The 18,887-nt window shown below is 39.3% G+C and overlaps 1 protein-coding gene across 1 annotated transcript; it reads right to left on the reverse strand.

The window, feature by feature from the left end:
- Positions 1 to 6,044: 6,044 nt before the first annotated feature.
- On the reverse strand, positions 6,045 to 18,392 carry SDC2 (syndecan 2; the record flags this gene model as incomplete). The annotated part of the gene is made up of 4 exons (XM_018074627.1): positions 6,045 to 8,286; positions 9,509 to 9,644; positions 10,437 to 10,570; positions 18,167 to 18,392. Coding segments are annotated over 4 exons (660 nt in total), but the record flags the coding sequence as incomplete, so codon positions are not given.
- Between the last annotated feature and the right edge of the window lie 495 nt (positions 18,393 to 18,887).

Genomic DNA, 18,887 nt, shown 5'->3' on the forward strand with positions numbered 1-18,887 from the left:
AAATCCAAATTCAATTTATTCAACCCATATTTGTCCCAAACAAGTTTAAATCCATGGATACTTTTAAAAATGCTGATAAAATACATCTTTTATTTCTGGATATAGGGTAAAGGGAATCCTCTATCCTGCTGCGTACCAATACAGCCCTTTTTTTACTAACACATCTACTGTAATGGTGACTTCCAGGTTCAAAGGACATCCACTGCACCCCATTAACCTGCATGAAAACACAGTTACTCCCTGGCCCAAACTGGGCTGAGTTGAACTGTATTGAACAGTCCCCCATCCCCATCCCTGGAAGTGTTCAAGGCCAGATTGAATGAGACTTTGAGCAACCTGGTTTATTGAAAGGTGTCCCCTGCACAGAAGGGAGAGTGGAACTGGATGATCTTTAAGGTCACTTCCAACCCAAAACACCCTATGATTCTATAATTCTATGAACACATTACAGACAGTGTTCATACAGGATGAGACAATAAAATCTCCATCTAACAGAGGCAGGTGGGAGGCTGAGCAGGAGTGGGACTTCTCTAGATAACAATATTTCAGCCAGTCAGTTTATGGGGAAGGGGAGTGTTCTTGGAGTGGCAGATACCAGACAGATGAACAGAAACTGAGTGCTAAAATAGCTTGTTATCATCTGAACAGGCCCAAAAGTGAGAGGTGTGTTATTTTGTGACAGGTTTTGAATGCAGACACAAGTTTCCAGTCAGTGTGGATTCATGCTTTGAGACCAAGCTTCACCACTACCTCATTCTAGATTTAACTATAAGACTCTGAACAGGCTGCTCTAGCCAAGAGGAAATAATATAGCAGTCATAATTTAAACTTCAGAAAAACTGTGATTCTGCAAGAGAGTCAATGTGTTACTACTAAAACTAACTAAAGTTTTGGAGTCCTGATCCTCTATATTTAGAAAATGGCATGATTCTTACTCAAATTTGCAAAGTCTCTCTGATCATAATTGGAAAGTTTTGATAAACATGCTGAAAAGTGAAAAGTTGATATACTGAGAGCTTGTGTAAAAGAATATACTGCTTCTTTAAGGACAAGTACAGCATTTCTCAGAAGAGGCAAAGCTGAACAAGTCTGTGGAGTTTCAGAATCTGCATTAAAAGTCCCATCAGGAAAGGCTGAAGTAAAATTCCTCACAGCTTTTAGTGCTGAATGTGTGTTATAAAAAGCATAGACTGGCAGGGAAAAATTGATGATTTCTACTGCCAGAGTTGTTACAAAAATCAAACCATGAATTGGGAGAAGTCACATGGCTGAGCACCTGTAACCAATTTTTGAGATGATAAAAGAAAACTTTAGATTCTTTGACAGCTCTTCTGTGGGTATATATTTTTTTTTACTTTTCAGGCTTTTTTTTTTTATAAAACCACTTAGAAGATGAAAAAATGGAATCTTTGTTCTTTTTTTTTCCCATAAGTTGGAAGAGTACTAAGATTGAGACTTGCTGCTTCTGAAGTCTTAACAGACATTGTGATTGGAATTACTCAATTCAATAACTAGCAGAAATGCTTTTGCCTAATAAATAAGTTACAATAATTACATATACTTTAAAGTCAAAATGGTTTTGCTAATCTTTGTTCTGATGGGCCTAATAAATTTTGCTTTATAAAAAGTGTTAATTTTATGCATTCATAATGAATTCTCAATTTGCATTGAAAAGCAAGTTGTAACAAATAAACTTATAAACTGAATCAAGTGGTAAATACTTATTTATTTACCATTTTAACATAACAGAATGGGAAAACTAAAATATAAATAATGGAGCTTTGTAATGGCATAAAGATGAAAATAGTCTGTATTCCTGCAGAGCAAAAAGTACAAAATTTACTGTAAAAATTAAATAAATTGCTAGTTAACAAGTCATCTTGTTTACCAGCCAGTGAAAATTTTCTTTATGAAAATATCTGAGCACATACAAAACAAAGTGAAAGCTGATAATGTAAAGACAGGTTTCTTGCTGCGGTTTTGATTGTAGTCAATAATTTAAGATGACTGTGACCCTCAGCAAAGGTTTTCCTATGGGATGGAGCTCAAATCATGAAGATTCACTAGACCTGTTCCTGAAGCTTTGGCTCAGCAACATGAAAGTGGCACAGCCACCAGCCTGGCAGTGAGGCACCAGGTCAAGGCAGGGTCCTTCATTCAAGCCTTTTTGGTTTGAGCAAGAGTTAAGACAAGCCCTTCGCCATCTGAGACTTTCCCCAAGTCAGCATTAACTCAGCTGGCACTAAGGGCTAGTCCAGAAGGAAGCACACGCTCTGCTTCTCTTCCTTTCATAAGAGACTCTTCTGTTAGCTCTGTGGTATCGAAATTACAGGGATGAATGATGAAAACTGAACTTTGGGCTGTTTTACATTCCTTCAGTACCATTTAGTGTGATGGTTGTTGACTTCTCCCTGCCACTATATTTAGAACAGGGAGTAGGAAGGAGATGAGCGTTAGTATTATGGGTTATGACACAAAAACATCAAAAAGAAAGTCTGTTCTCATTTCTCTTTGGTATCCTCTGGGGAGCTGCAGTGTTTAGAGAAAGCTCCTGTTCCACTGCAGGAGCTCAGGAAAATGGGCACCAAACTTTGTTTACACTCTAGAACTACATATGACCATACAAGGTCGGTGGGTAACTAGGACACGGAACTTTTTCCTGTACTGAGCTTAGTTTCCCACCACTAGATAAGCGTCAAGTAGGTTGTCTGGTGGAGTTATTGTTCTTTATACGTCAGCACTTGGATTAAAAATAGAAAAATATCAGAAGCTTCCTCTGCATTCAGCAAATCAACAAAAAGTCCATGGGAAAAAAAAAATTGCATAATGCCCCAGAAGAAATCTAAATTAATTAAAGCCACCCCCTATGGAGAACTTGGGCTCTGTTTTATTTTCAACAAACTATTACAGGTTTTGCAATATTTTTCTGGAAGTTTTTCACAAGCATTCCTACTTCCTCTCACTCCAGGCCAAGGCTGAACTGCCATGCTGGAGGAATTCTTTGGACCTGAACTTCAGCCATGAGAGACAGAGGCCCTCAGCCCCAGTCCAACTACAGAATTTTACATATCTACTACATCTACAGATTTTAAGCTGCGGTGTGAATTAAAACCCTCAAGAGCTCCTCAGGCTACGCCATCAAAACATTTGATATTAAAGGATTTACAGGTAGTGAAAGCTTGACCTCTTCCAAAAGGAAAAAGAAATGAAAAAGAAGTGAAAAGTTGCTTCAATAGGCAAAGCCCCTGTTGCACATCTTATCCCTTTCTTCCCACCTCCCACGGTCAAAAGCAACCCAGACCTTGCCAAGTGCAATGCAGAACCCTGGTTATTGCCTTCTGCTGCCCTCCCAGCACCTCATTTGGGCAGCATGAGACATGCAGGGTCAACCCTGCAGGTCCTGCATCCATTTTGCTTTAGCAAAAATTCCAGGGGCGAGCAGCTAGCAGAAGCTATGACTGCCAACATCTGCAAGAAGTAGCACAGATCTCTGATGTGCTGGGAAGCTGTGTGCAACCAAGAGTGTCTCTCAGGGTATGACACCAACTCTCCTGACTACAGATTGTCTCTGTTAAGACCAAATTTGCAAAGGCAACTACTCAAAGAAAACAAAATGCCTTGTAACTTCTAGTGGAAAACATGGGCTGTCAGGACAGTTTCTCTTCCTACCTTCTTTCCACTCACCCCAAATTAATGTCTGTAGCTCTATATGAGCCCTGTCCCTTCCCCCCATCCCCACTGGAAACTATGCTCAGATACTGCAAATACACAGAGGGATTTTCAGATTTCCACCCACGCAAGCAGCTACTCAGCACATCCGATGCACATGTGAAACTGGATCACAAGGGTCAGGGCAGGAGCCCACATTTCCATTTCTAGCTCTATTGAGCTTAAGTTTTATCATTTGTTTGTTTTCAAAGAAAAAAATATACAACTTATTTTACTTCACAGAGGAAGAAATCTCAGCAAGGCATCTTTTTTCCAGTGGCAGGGATGGGTTACAGCTCCCCCACTCCCACCCACGCAGCTGAACTCAGTGCCTGGTCAGCTCAAGAGTGGTGAGGAAATGAAATGCACATGTCAGCATCCCCCTCTCCTGCTCCAGCTCCTTAGCAAAACTGCTCTTTTCCTCCAGCCATGAACGATCCCAAGACCAGAAGACGTGCCAGGGAGTGGTATATGAGCTGTATTTTTTCTCAGATGAACTGTACAGCAAAGTCATATTTCCTCAGCCTGATGAAAGTTTTGGAAAGGCAATACTCTGAAGGTCCACGGCACAGAGTTTTGACACCAAGGTTCAGAGCTCTGGGATACACAGACAAAAGCTTAAATGTAACAAAATTAATATTTATGCTCATTAAAGGTGGACAACAAACATTTCCTTAAAGGAAATTATGTCAGTCTGATTAAGCAAGTACTAAGTAACAAATAAAATTGATTGCAAGCCTAAAAAAACTTGCTGTATTATTTCCATCTATAAGAATAATGGTTTCCCTAGAGAGCTTCACCCCTTGGATTCCTCTTCCCTTCTCATTTGCTTACTTGAGCAAAGTACATAATACTCAGCATAATATCCTCATCTCCCTCACTCCAATAGTTTTTATTTAATGTTTATCTAGATACTTCTGTCCTTACAAAAGTTTCCTGTATTCCATATGTTGCTTAAAATTAGCATCTGTCATTTAAGACTGAAATCCACCATCATTTCCATACACAGCTCCAAGGAAAAACAAAGAGCAACAAGTAGTCAAAGTTATAAATATGCTGCTCTTTTGTTAGAGGATACAAGAGGACAATTTTTATTTTAATTTATCCTATTTCAAAATGAAGACAAAGCTAACTATACAGCCTGTAAACATGAGCTACAATTCACTCATAAAGTTGGCAAGCAGAGTAACCAGGAACTCAACTTCTGAAGTTATTTTGCCATGAATAAAGCCAAAGCAAAAGCCTTCTTTCAACGTCAGCTTTATATTACTTGCATTTGGCTTCATTTGCTAAGAATCTAAGAGGAAGTAACCATTTATAACCCAGGGTAAATCAAAGCTAAGTGGCATTTTGATAAATACTAGAGCCTATCAATCACAAGGAGACACCGTATCAGGTTGCTGAGGAATTCCAGAGCTGCTGCAGTGGATCCAGCACAGCAGAGCCAAGGGTCTCTAGGAAAAGCCATCCCAGAGGTACAGAAGCCATTGCTAGCTGCAGGCAGGCGGCGCAGCACCCAGAGTCTGGCACTGAGACTCCCAGCTGCCCAGCAACATCCATGAGAAGCCAGAGTATTGCTAGAAACACATCCAGGAAGGGGAGAACAAAAGGGAAGGAAAACCAAAGACCAACTTGTGCTAGGAAGCCTCTGCATGAGAGACGCACATTCAGCTGCCGATTTCTTCTGAACGGCATTGCTGGAAGCCGAGTGCATCAGCCTGGTTTTCAGACTGATGAAAACTGAACTGATGTTTATAACCAAGACTCTTAGTATTTTTCCCTAATAGTATGGTTTGGCACTTAAAACAGAAAGGCAAAGAGATCACAAGATGATAAATTCTGCTAACACACCTACTGCATGTTAAAAAGGTTTCAGGTTTTTGTTAGAGAGGGTGGGAGGACTGGAATATTCGGGTTCATCTACAAAGCTGAAGCATTAACTCTTCCGCATATAACAGAGTGAGTAATGGATGTGTAGGGGAAAAAAGGTGAATGGTGAAATAAAGCTGAAACTTTACCATTGCTTCTGTTTGTAAACAGATGCAGAAGAAACTAGACAAGCATAATATTTGGCAGCCTTCTTCATTACGACAGATGTCTATGTAGGATAAAGTGGCCTATACAGTAGGTATAGAGGCAGAGTCTTACATATATAAGTAAGATCAAAACAGTTACTTAATTTGCTTAAGAAGAAGGAGGAGTCAGTTTATCTTGTGTTTAATATTTATAGCTATATTTGCAGCAATATTAATTGCACTCTTAAAGGAAATTCAGATCTACTACCTTAAGCAAAGTGGGCTTCAAAAAACTGGATGTCAGACTATACAAATAAAGTATTAGTTTAGGCATGGTAGACTTTATTTTGGCACTTTAACAAATGCTTTATTTTACAGCAGTGGCACAGCATTTGCCAGAAATCTTCTTTTCTTGGCACAGTTATTTCAAGCAGTTATTTTACTAATTGAAGTTCACTAAATATTGCACAATAAGATATACCTGTTAAATTCTTACCCTGTTTTTACTTGCTGAAGTTGTATGGCTTCAAAAAACTTGCCAGTTAAGTAAAAAGCAATATATTAAATATTTGAGCACAGGATAGCATTTGTTTGTTCCTAAATGACCACTGACCTTGGGACAGCAACAAATACAAATTATGCAACTCTTATCTGAAGAGCTACCAGATCTTATTTACAATACATTGCCATTTCTGAGATGTACTTCAGCTTGACATCCTGAACACCTATATTTTGGAAATCTCAAAAATAAAAAATTAGGAGGTCAACAGAGCAGAAGACGAAGCCATTTGTCTGTTACAAAGCATAATATAAGGAGGCAGACTATCGTCTTCGCCACATGTCCCTCTATCCAACACCTTTCTAAGGTCTAAGCAACAGAACCTTTTCTCTTCTATCCGGAATATTTCTTTCTTCTCTTATGAAGACATTCCACTTGTCTCAACTCTTCTACTGGAGTCCAAGCAGAATAAACCAAAATTCTCCAACGGGCCAGGGAAAAAACCAAACTCAAACAACAAATCAAAAACCAATACACACAGTAAATGAGCTAGGGTATTCCTTTGAATTTTACAGTAGGGAAAACAACATTTGCAGGAAGAACAGGTCTGCATCAATACTGCCATTAAATATAATGCAACAGTCAAGTGATTCATAACTCATACACCAGATGCAAGAATTGAACATTCTCGTTTTTCTCTGCCGCTTCAGCAATAAATCTGGTGTGAGGATAAGTCTGATCAACAGCCTTTCTTTTTTTGGTCTAGATTTTTAAGATCTACTAGATGTACTCTGTGACATTAGAACATAAGCAAGTAGACATAAAATGAAAAGCATACAAAAGTATATCACAATGGAATTCTCAGTATTAGGCCACATGATTTATTCAGTAGTGTTTATGTTCCCAAATTACAATTATGTCTATCCATGTAAGACTACAAAAGTTACCATTAGAATTGTCTGTGCTTATAAAATACCAACATTTTCTTTTACTGTTATATACTCATTAACACCAGTCTGCGACGAGTCACATATAATCATAGGCACTTCAAAGGCTTTAAAAGACGTTTACAACTTAAATGCATTTTTAAAGAACAAAAATTTAAACCTCTACTTGTACCTTCAAATTGAAAATAACTAACAAATACAGTGGCCATAGAAATCTGCAGCAACTTCTCAAAATACTGTTAGAGTCTTTGGGTTTGCTTAGGTTCGTCAGTAGCTTACTCCAAATCTTCCTTACAGGAGATTTGTTTAGTAAGAATACGACTATACAGTTTGTAGTAATAATCCAATTTTACACATTAATTTACTGTTACAAATCTCACTGAAGCTACAGGTAAGCTGAGAAACAATGCAAAGTGTAAAATTGATAATCTGACACTTAAATTTATACAAAGTGAAGGTTAAAGTTTACATAGCTGAAAAATTACATTTACACTAAAAGTTACTGTTATCTGAATTATCTGAAGACAAATTGCACCATGACAACTACAAAAAGGCATTTTTTGGAAACAGATAAATTAATGAAATAAAAACTAACTTGTAAGATCAATCTGAGACATGCTGACAAAAATTAAACAACTTTCATTGAACCATAGGATAAAACAATAATTTTCATTATTTTATATTTATGCATAAAGTTTTAAAAATCATTCAGTGAACATCAATGGTTTTATAAAATAATGCTTTGCCACTGTTATTCACAGAACACTGCAAATGTTAAGTTTTAATTTTACATTTTTAAAAGAATACATGAAAAGTTTTAAATACAATGGGGTTTTATCATAAAGGTGCCGTAATGGCTCTTTAATGAAAAAAAAAAATCTTCATTATTCTATGCAAAAGCTTTATTTAAAAAAGTTCAGTGATCTCATAAATAGAGACACTAAATTGGAATTTTATGCATAAAACTCCTTAGTAGGTGCCTTTTGATAGGCAGCACAGGATGGTTTACGTTCACCAAGGTCATAACTGCCTTCATCCTTCTTTCTCATGCGATATACCAGCAGCAGGATAAGGAAGATTGCAAAAAGAAAACCGATAACTCCGCCAGCAATAACAGCTGTAATCAAAGAAACAGAGATTTACAATATGCCAGAAAAACAAGTTAAGCACCATGCTTCTTTTTCACCCCACACAACGAGTTTGCTATTATTTTCAAATTGCAGAAAAGGGCTTCCATTATGCAACTGTCTTCATTATTAGTATCCTGAAATATATTGTCAGAAAGCTTGTTTGTGTTTACAAGGGCAATCATTTAAAAGGACATTCCACCTACAAGTCAGTGATCCAACAACCTACAGTTCTAAAAAAGTTATTAGAATTTTTTCAAAACCCCAATTAAGAAAGCCACTAGTACTGCCAGAGTATAAAGTTGTCTTTCAAACTCATTTTTAAACAATTACATTTTCGTCTTTAAAAGAAGTATTTTGTTACCCTAGCTAAGAAATGGGTTTTCCCTTTTCTCTGTCCGTTTTCACTGACTCTAGATTGAAATGAATTTCCTATTGATGAATAACAGGAGAGAACACTTCTTGCACTTGTGAGTGTGTGCAAAGTATCAACTCCAACTAGACTTCAGGAGCAAACCCACACGCTTCCACTGATGTGGATTTAATGCTATTTCACATCTTGATGCTCATTGGAAGATGTGGTCCAAAACTGTGTGACTTCATGGCTCCCAACATCCCTTCCAAGGACATGGGGGGGAAGTGTACCTGTAAACACTGTTCTTACACCAAAAAACCCCTCACATGTAGTGAAAACAAAGGTGGCCATCTTTTGCCTCCCTGGGTAATGCATGGAAATAGACCCTCTGTATCCTAAGGGGTATCTGTACCCTAACAGTTGGTGCTCATCAATCCCTCTCCCTCTATCCACACCTGCCATGAGCTCCTCCCAGGCAGTGTCCATCTGTACCAATGGACCAGACAGCAACGTGCTCTTGGGAGGTGAGAAATACATTTCTTCATTGCAAACATCAATCAAATTGTAATTCCTTTTATAAGTTGTGGAAGCTTCAGATACTCAGCTGGCAGTATTCAACTTGTGGGCATTGAATCAATTAGCAATAGACTTAACTATCAAATATCTCCTGAAGATGCCCATTTCATTCTCTTCAAATCAACCACTGGCTACCAACTATGAATGTACTTGGTACTAACGTGTTTAATACCATGAATATACCAAGAAAACTCAGATGTTGAGTTTGTATTATTTTATATGAATCCCTTCTGTTTTCTATTTATTTCTGGTGAGATAGACCTTGGCAAACACTGCCTCACCTGCCAGAACTTCTGTTCTCTGAAAGAGGTTTTCTGAATGCTTCTCAGTGAAGACATCTGTGTCATCCCCTGGCTCATCGCTCTTTTTCTTGGCATCCACCTCAGATCTTTCCTCTTTATCAATTTCTTCAGGTGACTGTGGCACAAAAAGAGAAACAGTGTTGCTTACAAAGAGGGTACACCACAAGTTAGCACAGTCACTGCCACAGTCATGTAGCTGTGGCTTCACACACATACTCCACAATACCAAACACAACACATAGAAAGTTTTTAGACCATAGAAAGATGGTCTAGACAACACTGTAACTGGATCTATTTGTCATCAGGATGTCAGAATGAAAAACACTACCTGTAAGTTTAAAACCTTCAAAGGTATATTTAGCAAAGAGCTGTTAATATTGCCTGTGTTTATCAGAATAACAGCTTCGGAATAACAATTCTGAAATTAATATATCAGGTTTGTTATATGCAGAATGCCTTTGAAGGTAACTTGGACAGTACTACTTATGGTAGTAGAAAGAAATACTGAAATAGTTAATGGAACCTGGCAAGTGTTCAAACTATGGTCAAACCACACAGCATTCTCCCTTGAGAAGGGAAATTTCACGCAGACTTCTCTAATAACTCTTTGAGAGATGTAAAAAAGGTACAGCTTAGACTCAAAAGTATCATGAGAAACTGTCCTGTGTATCATGATATATTCTTTTTTGCATCTCTCTTTTCTTTCATGTGAAATCCAGACATTTCTATGCAGACTTTCCAGTAGGAATGAAACCAAACAGCTCTGGACTCATTTAACAGGCTATAGTAGCATTAAGTAAAGTTTGTGGGGGCTTTTTAATCCATATAAATAAAAGAGTGTTAACATCAAGCCATCAATAGGGTACAGTGGAGTAATTTTAAATGGTGTTGCTCTCCAGCCACGCACCTTTGTTTGTGCAGGCCCCTTGGTCTGCATTTTCACCGTGGTGGTCTCAGCCCTAGATGCATCACTAGTAGTTGGTAACTTTGGAAGCGTTCTGGATGTTGTTATAACTGCACTATCCTCCTCTTCTTCAGCACCTGGAGACAAAACATAACACTTCATTAACCTGTGAAATTCTTCCAGACCAATTATATGTTTTATTATGACACCAACATAGAGGTGCTTGCACAGCCCACCCCAGGCAAGGGGTTTAGATAACAGTGCCTGCTAAGATAAAGATGTGAGTGCAAACAGTGTGCCCCAAACTGTCAGGACAATATTTGACCCAAGCGATCCCATGAATAAGGAAGGGAGTGCATCAGCTGGAATAAACAGTAATCAGGAAATGACCATGATACTTTTCATACAGAAGGACCCATCCTGAAAAGAGGTAAGACGAAAGCATTAACACTTGTAACAGGGGTAGAAAGTCTGGAGTGGAAGCAGCAGCCATCAGGGCTGGTGTGACATGGGCAGACCCAGTGCCATGGGGTCTGATGAGGCCTCATCACACCAAGGGCTCTGCTGGGGCTTGGCAGTGCCACTCACCACCCTGTGGGTGCCCCCAGCAGCCACCTCCAGCTCTCCCACAGCCACCATGGGGGCACTGCTGGAACCAACACCCTGGGGTGCAGGGTCATCTCCTGGGGGTGGCAGGAGGTGGTGATGCCCTGGATCACATGGGGCTGGGGGTATCTGAGTATCCTACAGCGAGAGTGTATGGGCAGAGAGTCTGGTACATTCAGATAAGGGGAGCTTACACACCCATAGCCTGTGAGAAGGATGTCTGTGTGCATGTGGCACACATTTGGATCAGTTACAGAAGGTAATTTAGAAATTTGGGGTTGTATGTTACCATTTTATAAGTGGCAGGTATTGTGGTTATCTGCTGATATTAAGCCTAAAAGTATAGTTCAATGATTGCTATTTAATTACATATCATAAATAAATCAGTAAACTTCTTTAACCTTACTTATACCTTGAGCTGAACAGTTTTCCCTGTAACATACTCCTTCAACAACAAAATTTCTCCTCTACAGCACATCTGTTGAACTCTCAAACAAAAACCCAATCATTTTCTATCTAAAAGCAGATTGTTATTACTTTATGTTTCAGTCACTAGAAATTCCCATGGTTTTAAACTCCACATAATTCAGAAGCCTTTTTTCTTTTGAAATGAGTAAGAGGACAAAAAACTCCCTAAAGATTACCTTAAATTTAATTTCCTTCACATTCAAAGCTCTGATGGAGTATGAAGGCTCCTTTAGAATAAGATAATGGACATGTCTCATAAATATCCTTTAGTGATAGTGAAAGGAAGAAGAACAGGAAAGAGACTAAATTATTGCAAGACCTGAAAGAGGAAAAAGAATTGACCTATTCTTGGACACTCCTTAGGAATCTCAATGTGTTCTGCTCATTACAGGCACTGGTTACCCAAGTAACTATTGGGTAATAAATCTAGCAAATGTGCATAAGAATAGTTCCTAACAAATAAAAAGATATCCTCTTACAACAGAACAGTATGACTCACTCATTCCAAACAGATTTTTTAACTTATTTTCTTAGAGAAATAAAACAGGCTGAAAATATGAGTGCAATAACGATGTTTTGAACTCATGATCAAGAATTACATACATTTGGCATTGAAAGGCACGGTATTAACAAGACAATAACTAAAACAACCTTTGTATGGTAGAAAATAAAATTTAGAATCATTAAAAAAAGTAATTAAAGATACTGGCACAGAATAATACTGGAAAAAACCTTCAGATGTACCAAAATTACAGCACAACCTTCAGAATGAAGACCTCATAACAAGAATCAGGTATTTCCCTGAAATGCTACTCAGAGATCAAAAAATCAACATCCTGCTTCAAAACATAGGTGAGGAAAGGCATCCAACAGGAATTTTTTTCTGGCTTTGACTCAAGAGTTTTCTTTGAGAAATAATGGCCCAATGGGTAGCTCAGCCTGCTTTACCTTCCAAAGTTCCTCCATATTACACAAGGCTTTCACAGTCAAGGAAACTAAATTTGATTGTCAGATTAGAGATGTGATAAAACCCACTTTAAGAGTACAGAAATTTATTTTCTTCTTTTTATGAAATGAAAAGCCCCATTTAATCACAACTGCTCCTCCAAATCCTTAGATGCCACCTTTGCTTCGGGCAGTAGTTGTGTCTGCCAGATAAAATGGTAAGCACTACAGGTCTGAACTTCTTTGGCTAAGGATGATGCAGATTTACCATCTTTCAACAAATGGGTGACTGATCTAACTCTGGGACCAGTCACTAGATTTTCACCAAAGGTACCCAAATCCTCTTGCATATGGTCTCAGGAGAATTCTGACAATTCCTAAAACATCAAAGCACCTACTGTTTAGGTGACTGACTCAGTTACTGGCTCAGACACATCCCCACGGTTCCTGCCTTCCAATTAGCTTTATCTAGACAGGCCTCAGATTTGCATGGAGTAGATCTAAACAAGGGGAAGACATTGCCCTTGCTATACTGACAGTAGTATTCTAAGAATTACCTGTAAATAAGACTGAAGAATCAAAAACCCCATTACTAATCCTCTCCAAAACACAGCAATAGCATTTTACATAGTATCATGTTCCCTAAAAGGCACAAAAAAGAGAACCACTTCCCTCATTGAATCCAAATAGGATTGGAAAGAAAATACCTAGTGTCAGGAATGTAACTTCCAACTAGGTTTGTTAAGAGGAACACGGTGAAGCAGTTGGAGTATAAGAGCTTACTTCTTAGTCTTGAAAACATCACAGTTTCTATAAGTGGTTTCTAGATTTGGCCAGCTTGGGTGATGGTGCTGGGTATTCACTGCCTTGAGTCCCCCTACAAATAGATACTGCCTTCTTAGTCAGGGCACCACAAAAGCCCTGCAGTAATTAAACCCATAGCCATCTCTGTGGAAGAGAGCTGAGAGCTCTCAACCATCACACACCATCTTTTATCCACTGTAACTTCTTCAGGATGCCCAACTGCTGTCTTCATAGTGGTCAAAATAGCTCTAAATTGTGCTGTTGTATTGGAAATATCTAATATAACCCTTGGTGATGTGTCTATTAGCCACCCCTTGGATGACAGGAATGTGAATACTCTTTACCACACTCAGTGCTTGAGGAAATCAAGTTTGTGCCAGCTTAAATTACTGTATAGAAAGTAGAAATCACTTTATAGATAGTTGTAGACAAAAAAAGCCCATAGTAGTTAGCACTTTTACTTGCAAACCAGCCAGTGATTAACACTTCCTACCAAACAAATCCAATCATTCCTCCCCGTCTTTTGGCATCATATTTGTCTGCTATTGCACATCACACTATAGGAGTACTACCACCACAAGCAAATTAGTGATAAGGTGGGCACACACATAACCACCATCTCACACCTTCGATCTCTATCAGTGATGTGACACACACCAGAATGACACATTTTTAGCTGGCTTACCTCATTCCTATTCACTGCAAAGTCCCCAAAGCAATTCTAATCAACATAGTGTTAGGCACCCAGAGATGACACTAAAAACATAATACTAGTGCCCTTCAGGGAACTGCAGCTGAAATAATTGGAGATAGTGCAAGGATGTCATGTCTCTGATAACTCTCACCCAAGGAGGGAAAATCCCCAACAAAGCCTTTTATGTCAGAGGACCTGGACAACCACGCAACCAATGTCATGAAGCATGCTTGGGCTGGTTTAGCAGGTGGACAGAGGAAGCTCTTGCTCCAAGATGATCTGAAAGTGGGACCTTAGTAAAGGGAAAATGAATACTTTCTGTGTTGTGTGCACCACGAGAGGAAGCACAGCAGGAGAGGGTGTGTGGCCCCAGCTGGAATGCCTGCCAGACACACTGCCATACAGGCCAGGGGCATCCAGGGTTGGCCATGGACCCATGATGGTTCCTGTTCAGCACCTGGGAGAGTGCACGTGCCCTCCCTTTCCCCAGCCCCACGGCCCCCGGCCATTCAACTCCCCAGCCATGTGACCCCCCCATCAGCTTCCCTTTAGGTCAAGAGCCAAAGCAGATCTGCTCTTGTGTTGCCTGGAGAAACTCCAATCCTATCACCACAACTCTCCTCCAAGAACAGTCCCCAGTCAGTCTACACCTAGTTCATCCTGAGCTAACCTTCTCAACTCAAGCTGCTGAGAAATAGTGGGTTGGGGAAGACAAGAAAGTCAAGGAAAAATTTGCATGATTTTCTGATATATATATATTGTATGTATTTACCATGAGTAACTTAAGAGAAGACACAAGAACAACAGGCAGTCTTCCAAAGAACTTGCAGATAAATCTGAAAGTGATGGTACCTTTCCTTAACATAAGGGTAGTCACACTTCTTAGCAGTTACTTGCACTTATCTCCAAGATCAAGGTTCAGTGAAAATCTTTCATGCCAGAGAAAAAAGTAACTAGTTATAAAAGCATTTCAAGTTGTATATAGGCAGGAAAACTATTTTTACTTTTTATTGTTATCCTATATAAACCACCAACACTAAAAAGAGTGACAATAGACTGAAGCATTCCCTCAGAGATGGAGACTGCAATAAAGAAACAATGGACTAATGAATTCACTATGGATATTCTAGTGTTGATATAGGACAATGAGGAAGCAGGCATGGCTCCTTCGCAAATTGTTGATCAATGGATTTGGACTGAACACTTGGGCAAAGGCACAACAGTAGTTAAAGAGGCTATGAAGGGAGAGAAAAGAAAAAAACAGAATACCTTTGGTACTCCTTACGGAAAGCCAATTTCTAGTCTGAAATGTGTCATGCCTACAGTGACATTTGTCCATGTTAATGCTGCTTGAAGACCTGCAAGGGCATTAATGGTGGTGCTGACAATTCCTTTTAATCTCCATAGGCCTGGTGGCAGCTAACAATTTTCATAGCAAGGGAAGGAGTCAGCGTGTTGTCATTCTGGATTTTTGCTGGATCAAATTTGCTTGGACTGGAATTACATAGCAAGAAAACCACTCATGAGTGGGAAGGTTCTTTCTGTTAGAAATATTACATCACTGAGTATCGAGTAAAGAGAGACAGATTGAACATAATATCAGAAAAACTGATCAATGTTACACCTGCAGGACACTTTCTACATAAAACAGAGATAGCAGTAAGCATAGGAGGAGTAGGGTGGAGAGGATGCTACTTTGCTTCCCTGAACTAAAGACTTCTTGCTTTGTTCAAAAATATTAGATCTAGGTACTGTCACATGAGTTATCTGCAGGGGCATCCAGCTTGTCTCAGTCTACAATGAGACTTTTCCTGTTTTCCTGTAGGAAAGAAACAGAGAGTGCCAGAGACAGCAAAAGTGCATGCCATACACTCCATCTTCCACCCACGGCTCAAGGCTGAGCACAAGAAAAGAAAGAAAAGAAAGCCAAGGCATTACTGTTGGTGATGTCTAGAGCTAGATTCTGTCCTTTCGACTCCACTTTTATGACAGAGATCATAGAAATTACCGAATAGTTAGGGTTGGAAGGGACCTCTGAAGATCATCAAGTCCAACCCCCTTGCTAAGGCTGGGTCACCTAGAACAGGATACACAGGAACATGTCCAGGTGGGTTTTGAATGTCTCCAGAGAGAGAGACTACACGACCTCCCTGGGCAGCCTGTTCAGTGCTCTGCCAGCTTCAATGTAAAGAATTTCTTCCTCATGTTGAGGTGGAACTTCTTGTGTTTTAGTTTATGGTCATTGCTCCTCATCCTGTCACTGGGCACCACTGAAAGGATTCTGGCTCCATCCTCTTGGCACTCACCTATGAGATATTTAAATGAATTAAAAAGATTCCCCTCTCAGTCTTCTCTTCTTTAGACCAAACAGGCCCAGCTCTCACATTGTCTCTTCATATGAGAGATGCTCCAGACCCCTCATCATCTTTGTATCCCTCCAGTGGACCTTCTCCAGTAGCTCCTTGTCTTTCTGGAACTGAGGAGCCCAGAACTAGACAAAGTACTCCAGATGTGGCCTCACTAGGGCCAAGCAGAGGGGTAGGATCACCTCCCTTGACCTGCTGGCCACACTCTTCCTGATGCATCCTGGGATGCCATGGACCCTCCTGGCCGCAGGGGCACTGCCAGCTCATGGTCAACCTGTCATCCACCAAGACTCCCAGGTCCTTCTCAGTAGAACTGCTCTCCAGTGGGTCAGCCCCAACCTGTACTGGTATTTTGGGTGATTCCTCCCCAGGTGTAGTACCCTACACTTGCCCTTTACAAACCTTGGGTTAATAAAATCTGAAGCCAGTTCTTGTGTAGTCTTTTCCACTTCAAAACCAGGGCTGTATTTTGAATTATCCACATCAGAAACAGCAAAACTCCACAGAGGGATGAAAAAAACCCAAACCAGACCATTCTTCATACAATTATTTATTGTCAATATATGTCCTTTCCCGAAGCTTACAAAGTCACCAGCACCTGAAGACATGACAGAAGGGGATGTTGACTGAAAGTGCATTTTTTCCTGGAGGTCAGAATTTTCCTTAGGCAGTACTGTGAACTGAATGAAATCACTGATTCATTAATTATTTTTTTCAAATGAAATAATAAATCTCTCCTTGAAGAAGTCTACAGCAAGGAGGTCCAATTGAGCCTCTGATCTCACTGGAATGTCAAATTTCTCCTACAGAGGACTCTCAAAACACAGAGTATCACCCAGATACCAATGACCATGGGCCTGGATTTGCCTGGCAGCATAATCAGACCTCTTCAGACTTAATTTAACATATCTTTGAATCACCAAAAGAACAGAAAAACACAAATTCGAAAAAATCTCAAGTGTAGTTTACAAGATAACATAGACAAGGTGTTAGAAGAAGGGCTCATCCTTTAAAAGTAAACCAGTATGTATAAACATCAAAAGATATATTACAAAAAGTACAATAACAAAAAATAAGTAACATACTTGGACAATAAATGGGATTTCCACAACAGCTCAGCAAATACTCACAACAATAAGGAAATGTCTTTTCCAGAACTACCATAAAATCCTTCACTTAGCTTTTAATGGTTGAAGCCACCAAGCTAGTCTAGAAGATACTCCTCAAAGAGGCTTTCTAAGAGTAATGATTAATGAGGTTTCACTGACAGTTTTTTTGAAAAATTTTCAGCTAGCTACATGCCTCTAATGAGTGTTTAAGTCTGAGAAATCAGTATGTTATATTTAAGAATTTCTTTATTCACTATATGCATGTAATTACCTCAGAGAAAACTCATGTTTTTTCGGCAGTATCTAGACTTCTAAAGTTAAAAGAACAACAACAAAAGAGAAATGGACACCATGTTTACGTGAACCTGACTGCATATAAGAGAAAACAAGATTGCTGCTGCTAAATTAGCATTATGTCATGGGAGAACTAAGCCTTGCCTAATCCTTATTACTAAACTCCAGAGAGACCTACACAGAAACCAGAGGGAAAGAAGATACCCAGCAGAGAGAAAATAACGCAGTGAAATGATGCAACTAAGGTGTAAGAGAAAAGAGCAGAAAGTTAATACTTAAAACCCAGCCCGCAGGGGTGCTTAGTGCTCCATAAATAGAGAGCCCAGTACTCATGATATTCACTGAAAGTATCATCCCCAACTTATAAAGGAAAACTGCACGGCTTTTCCTCAAATAATTGCATTACTTCTTACACTTTTTAAATCAATTTGTGATGTGTTGTCTCACCTGAACCTGACCCAGAAGAATAATCATCATCATCAATTGGATAGACGCCTGATGCTTCTTCAACAGAGCTGTTGTCAAGGTATAAATCTTTATCAGAGGTCAAATCTGTTCTCTGGAAAACAGATAAGAGGGAATAGTTAAAAAGATAACAGTTCTCCAGCACAGCAGTCTCTTTATCTTCAGTTCTACTTTTTAAGTTGTTGATGGCACACTGAAATTTATACTTTCAGATTATGCCCCGCATTCATCTAAGTTGTTATACAAATTTGTAAAAATTACAGCATTAAAAAAAAAATCCAAGGCCACACAATGAAAACCACACTTCATCTTATTAAATGCATGAATGAATAAAGAGGATTTGCAAATACACTCTTCAGAGCTTCTGTAACAAGAAAGAAGCAAATCCCAGGACTGAAGCCCTCTGTCGAGATCTCAAATATACAAATCTATAAGCTGTCATGTGAAGTCTGTTCATTTGATCTCAAATGGGAATGAACAAGAACATGTATCGAGAACTACCTCAGAGGTTAGTTGAGCCAAACGTCACAAAACTCTTTAGAAATTAGAACAAACAACTGGGACTACAGAATACAAATGTTTCTAAGACAGTGCTATTGATTAAGGATTATCACATTTTCAACCGGATCAGGCAGCATGATGCTCCAATTCCTAAATGAACAAGTCTCTCCTAAAATTTAACTGCAGCTTCAATAGGCTAAAA

Source organism: Manacus vitellinus, unplaced genomic scaffold, assembly GCF_001715985.3.
Source record: "Manacus vitellinus isolate BGI_N305 unplaced genomic scaffold, ASM171598v3 scaffold_1_pilon, whole genome shotgun sequence".
NCBI lineage: Eukaryota > Metazoa > Chordata > Aves > Passeriformes > Pipridae > Manacus > Manacus vitellinus.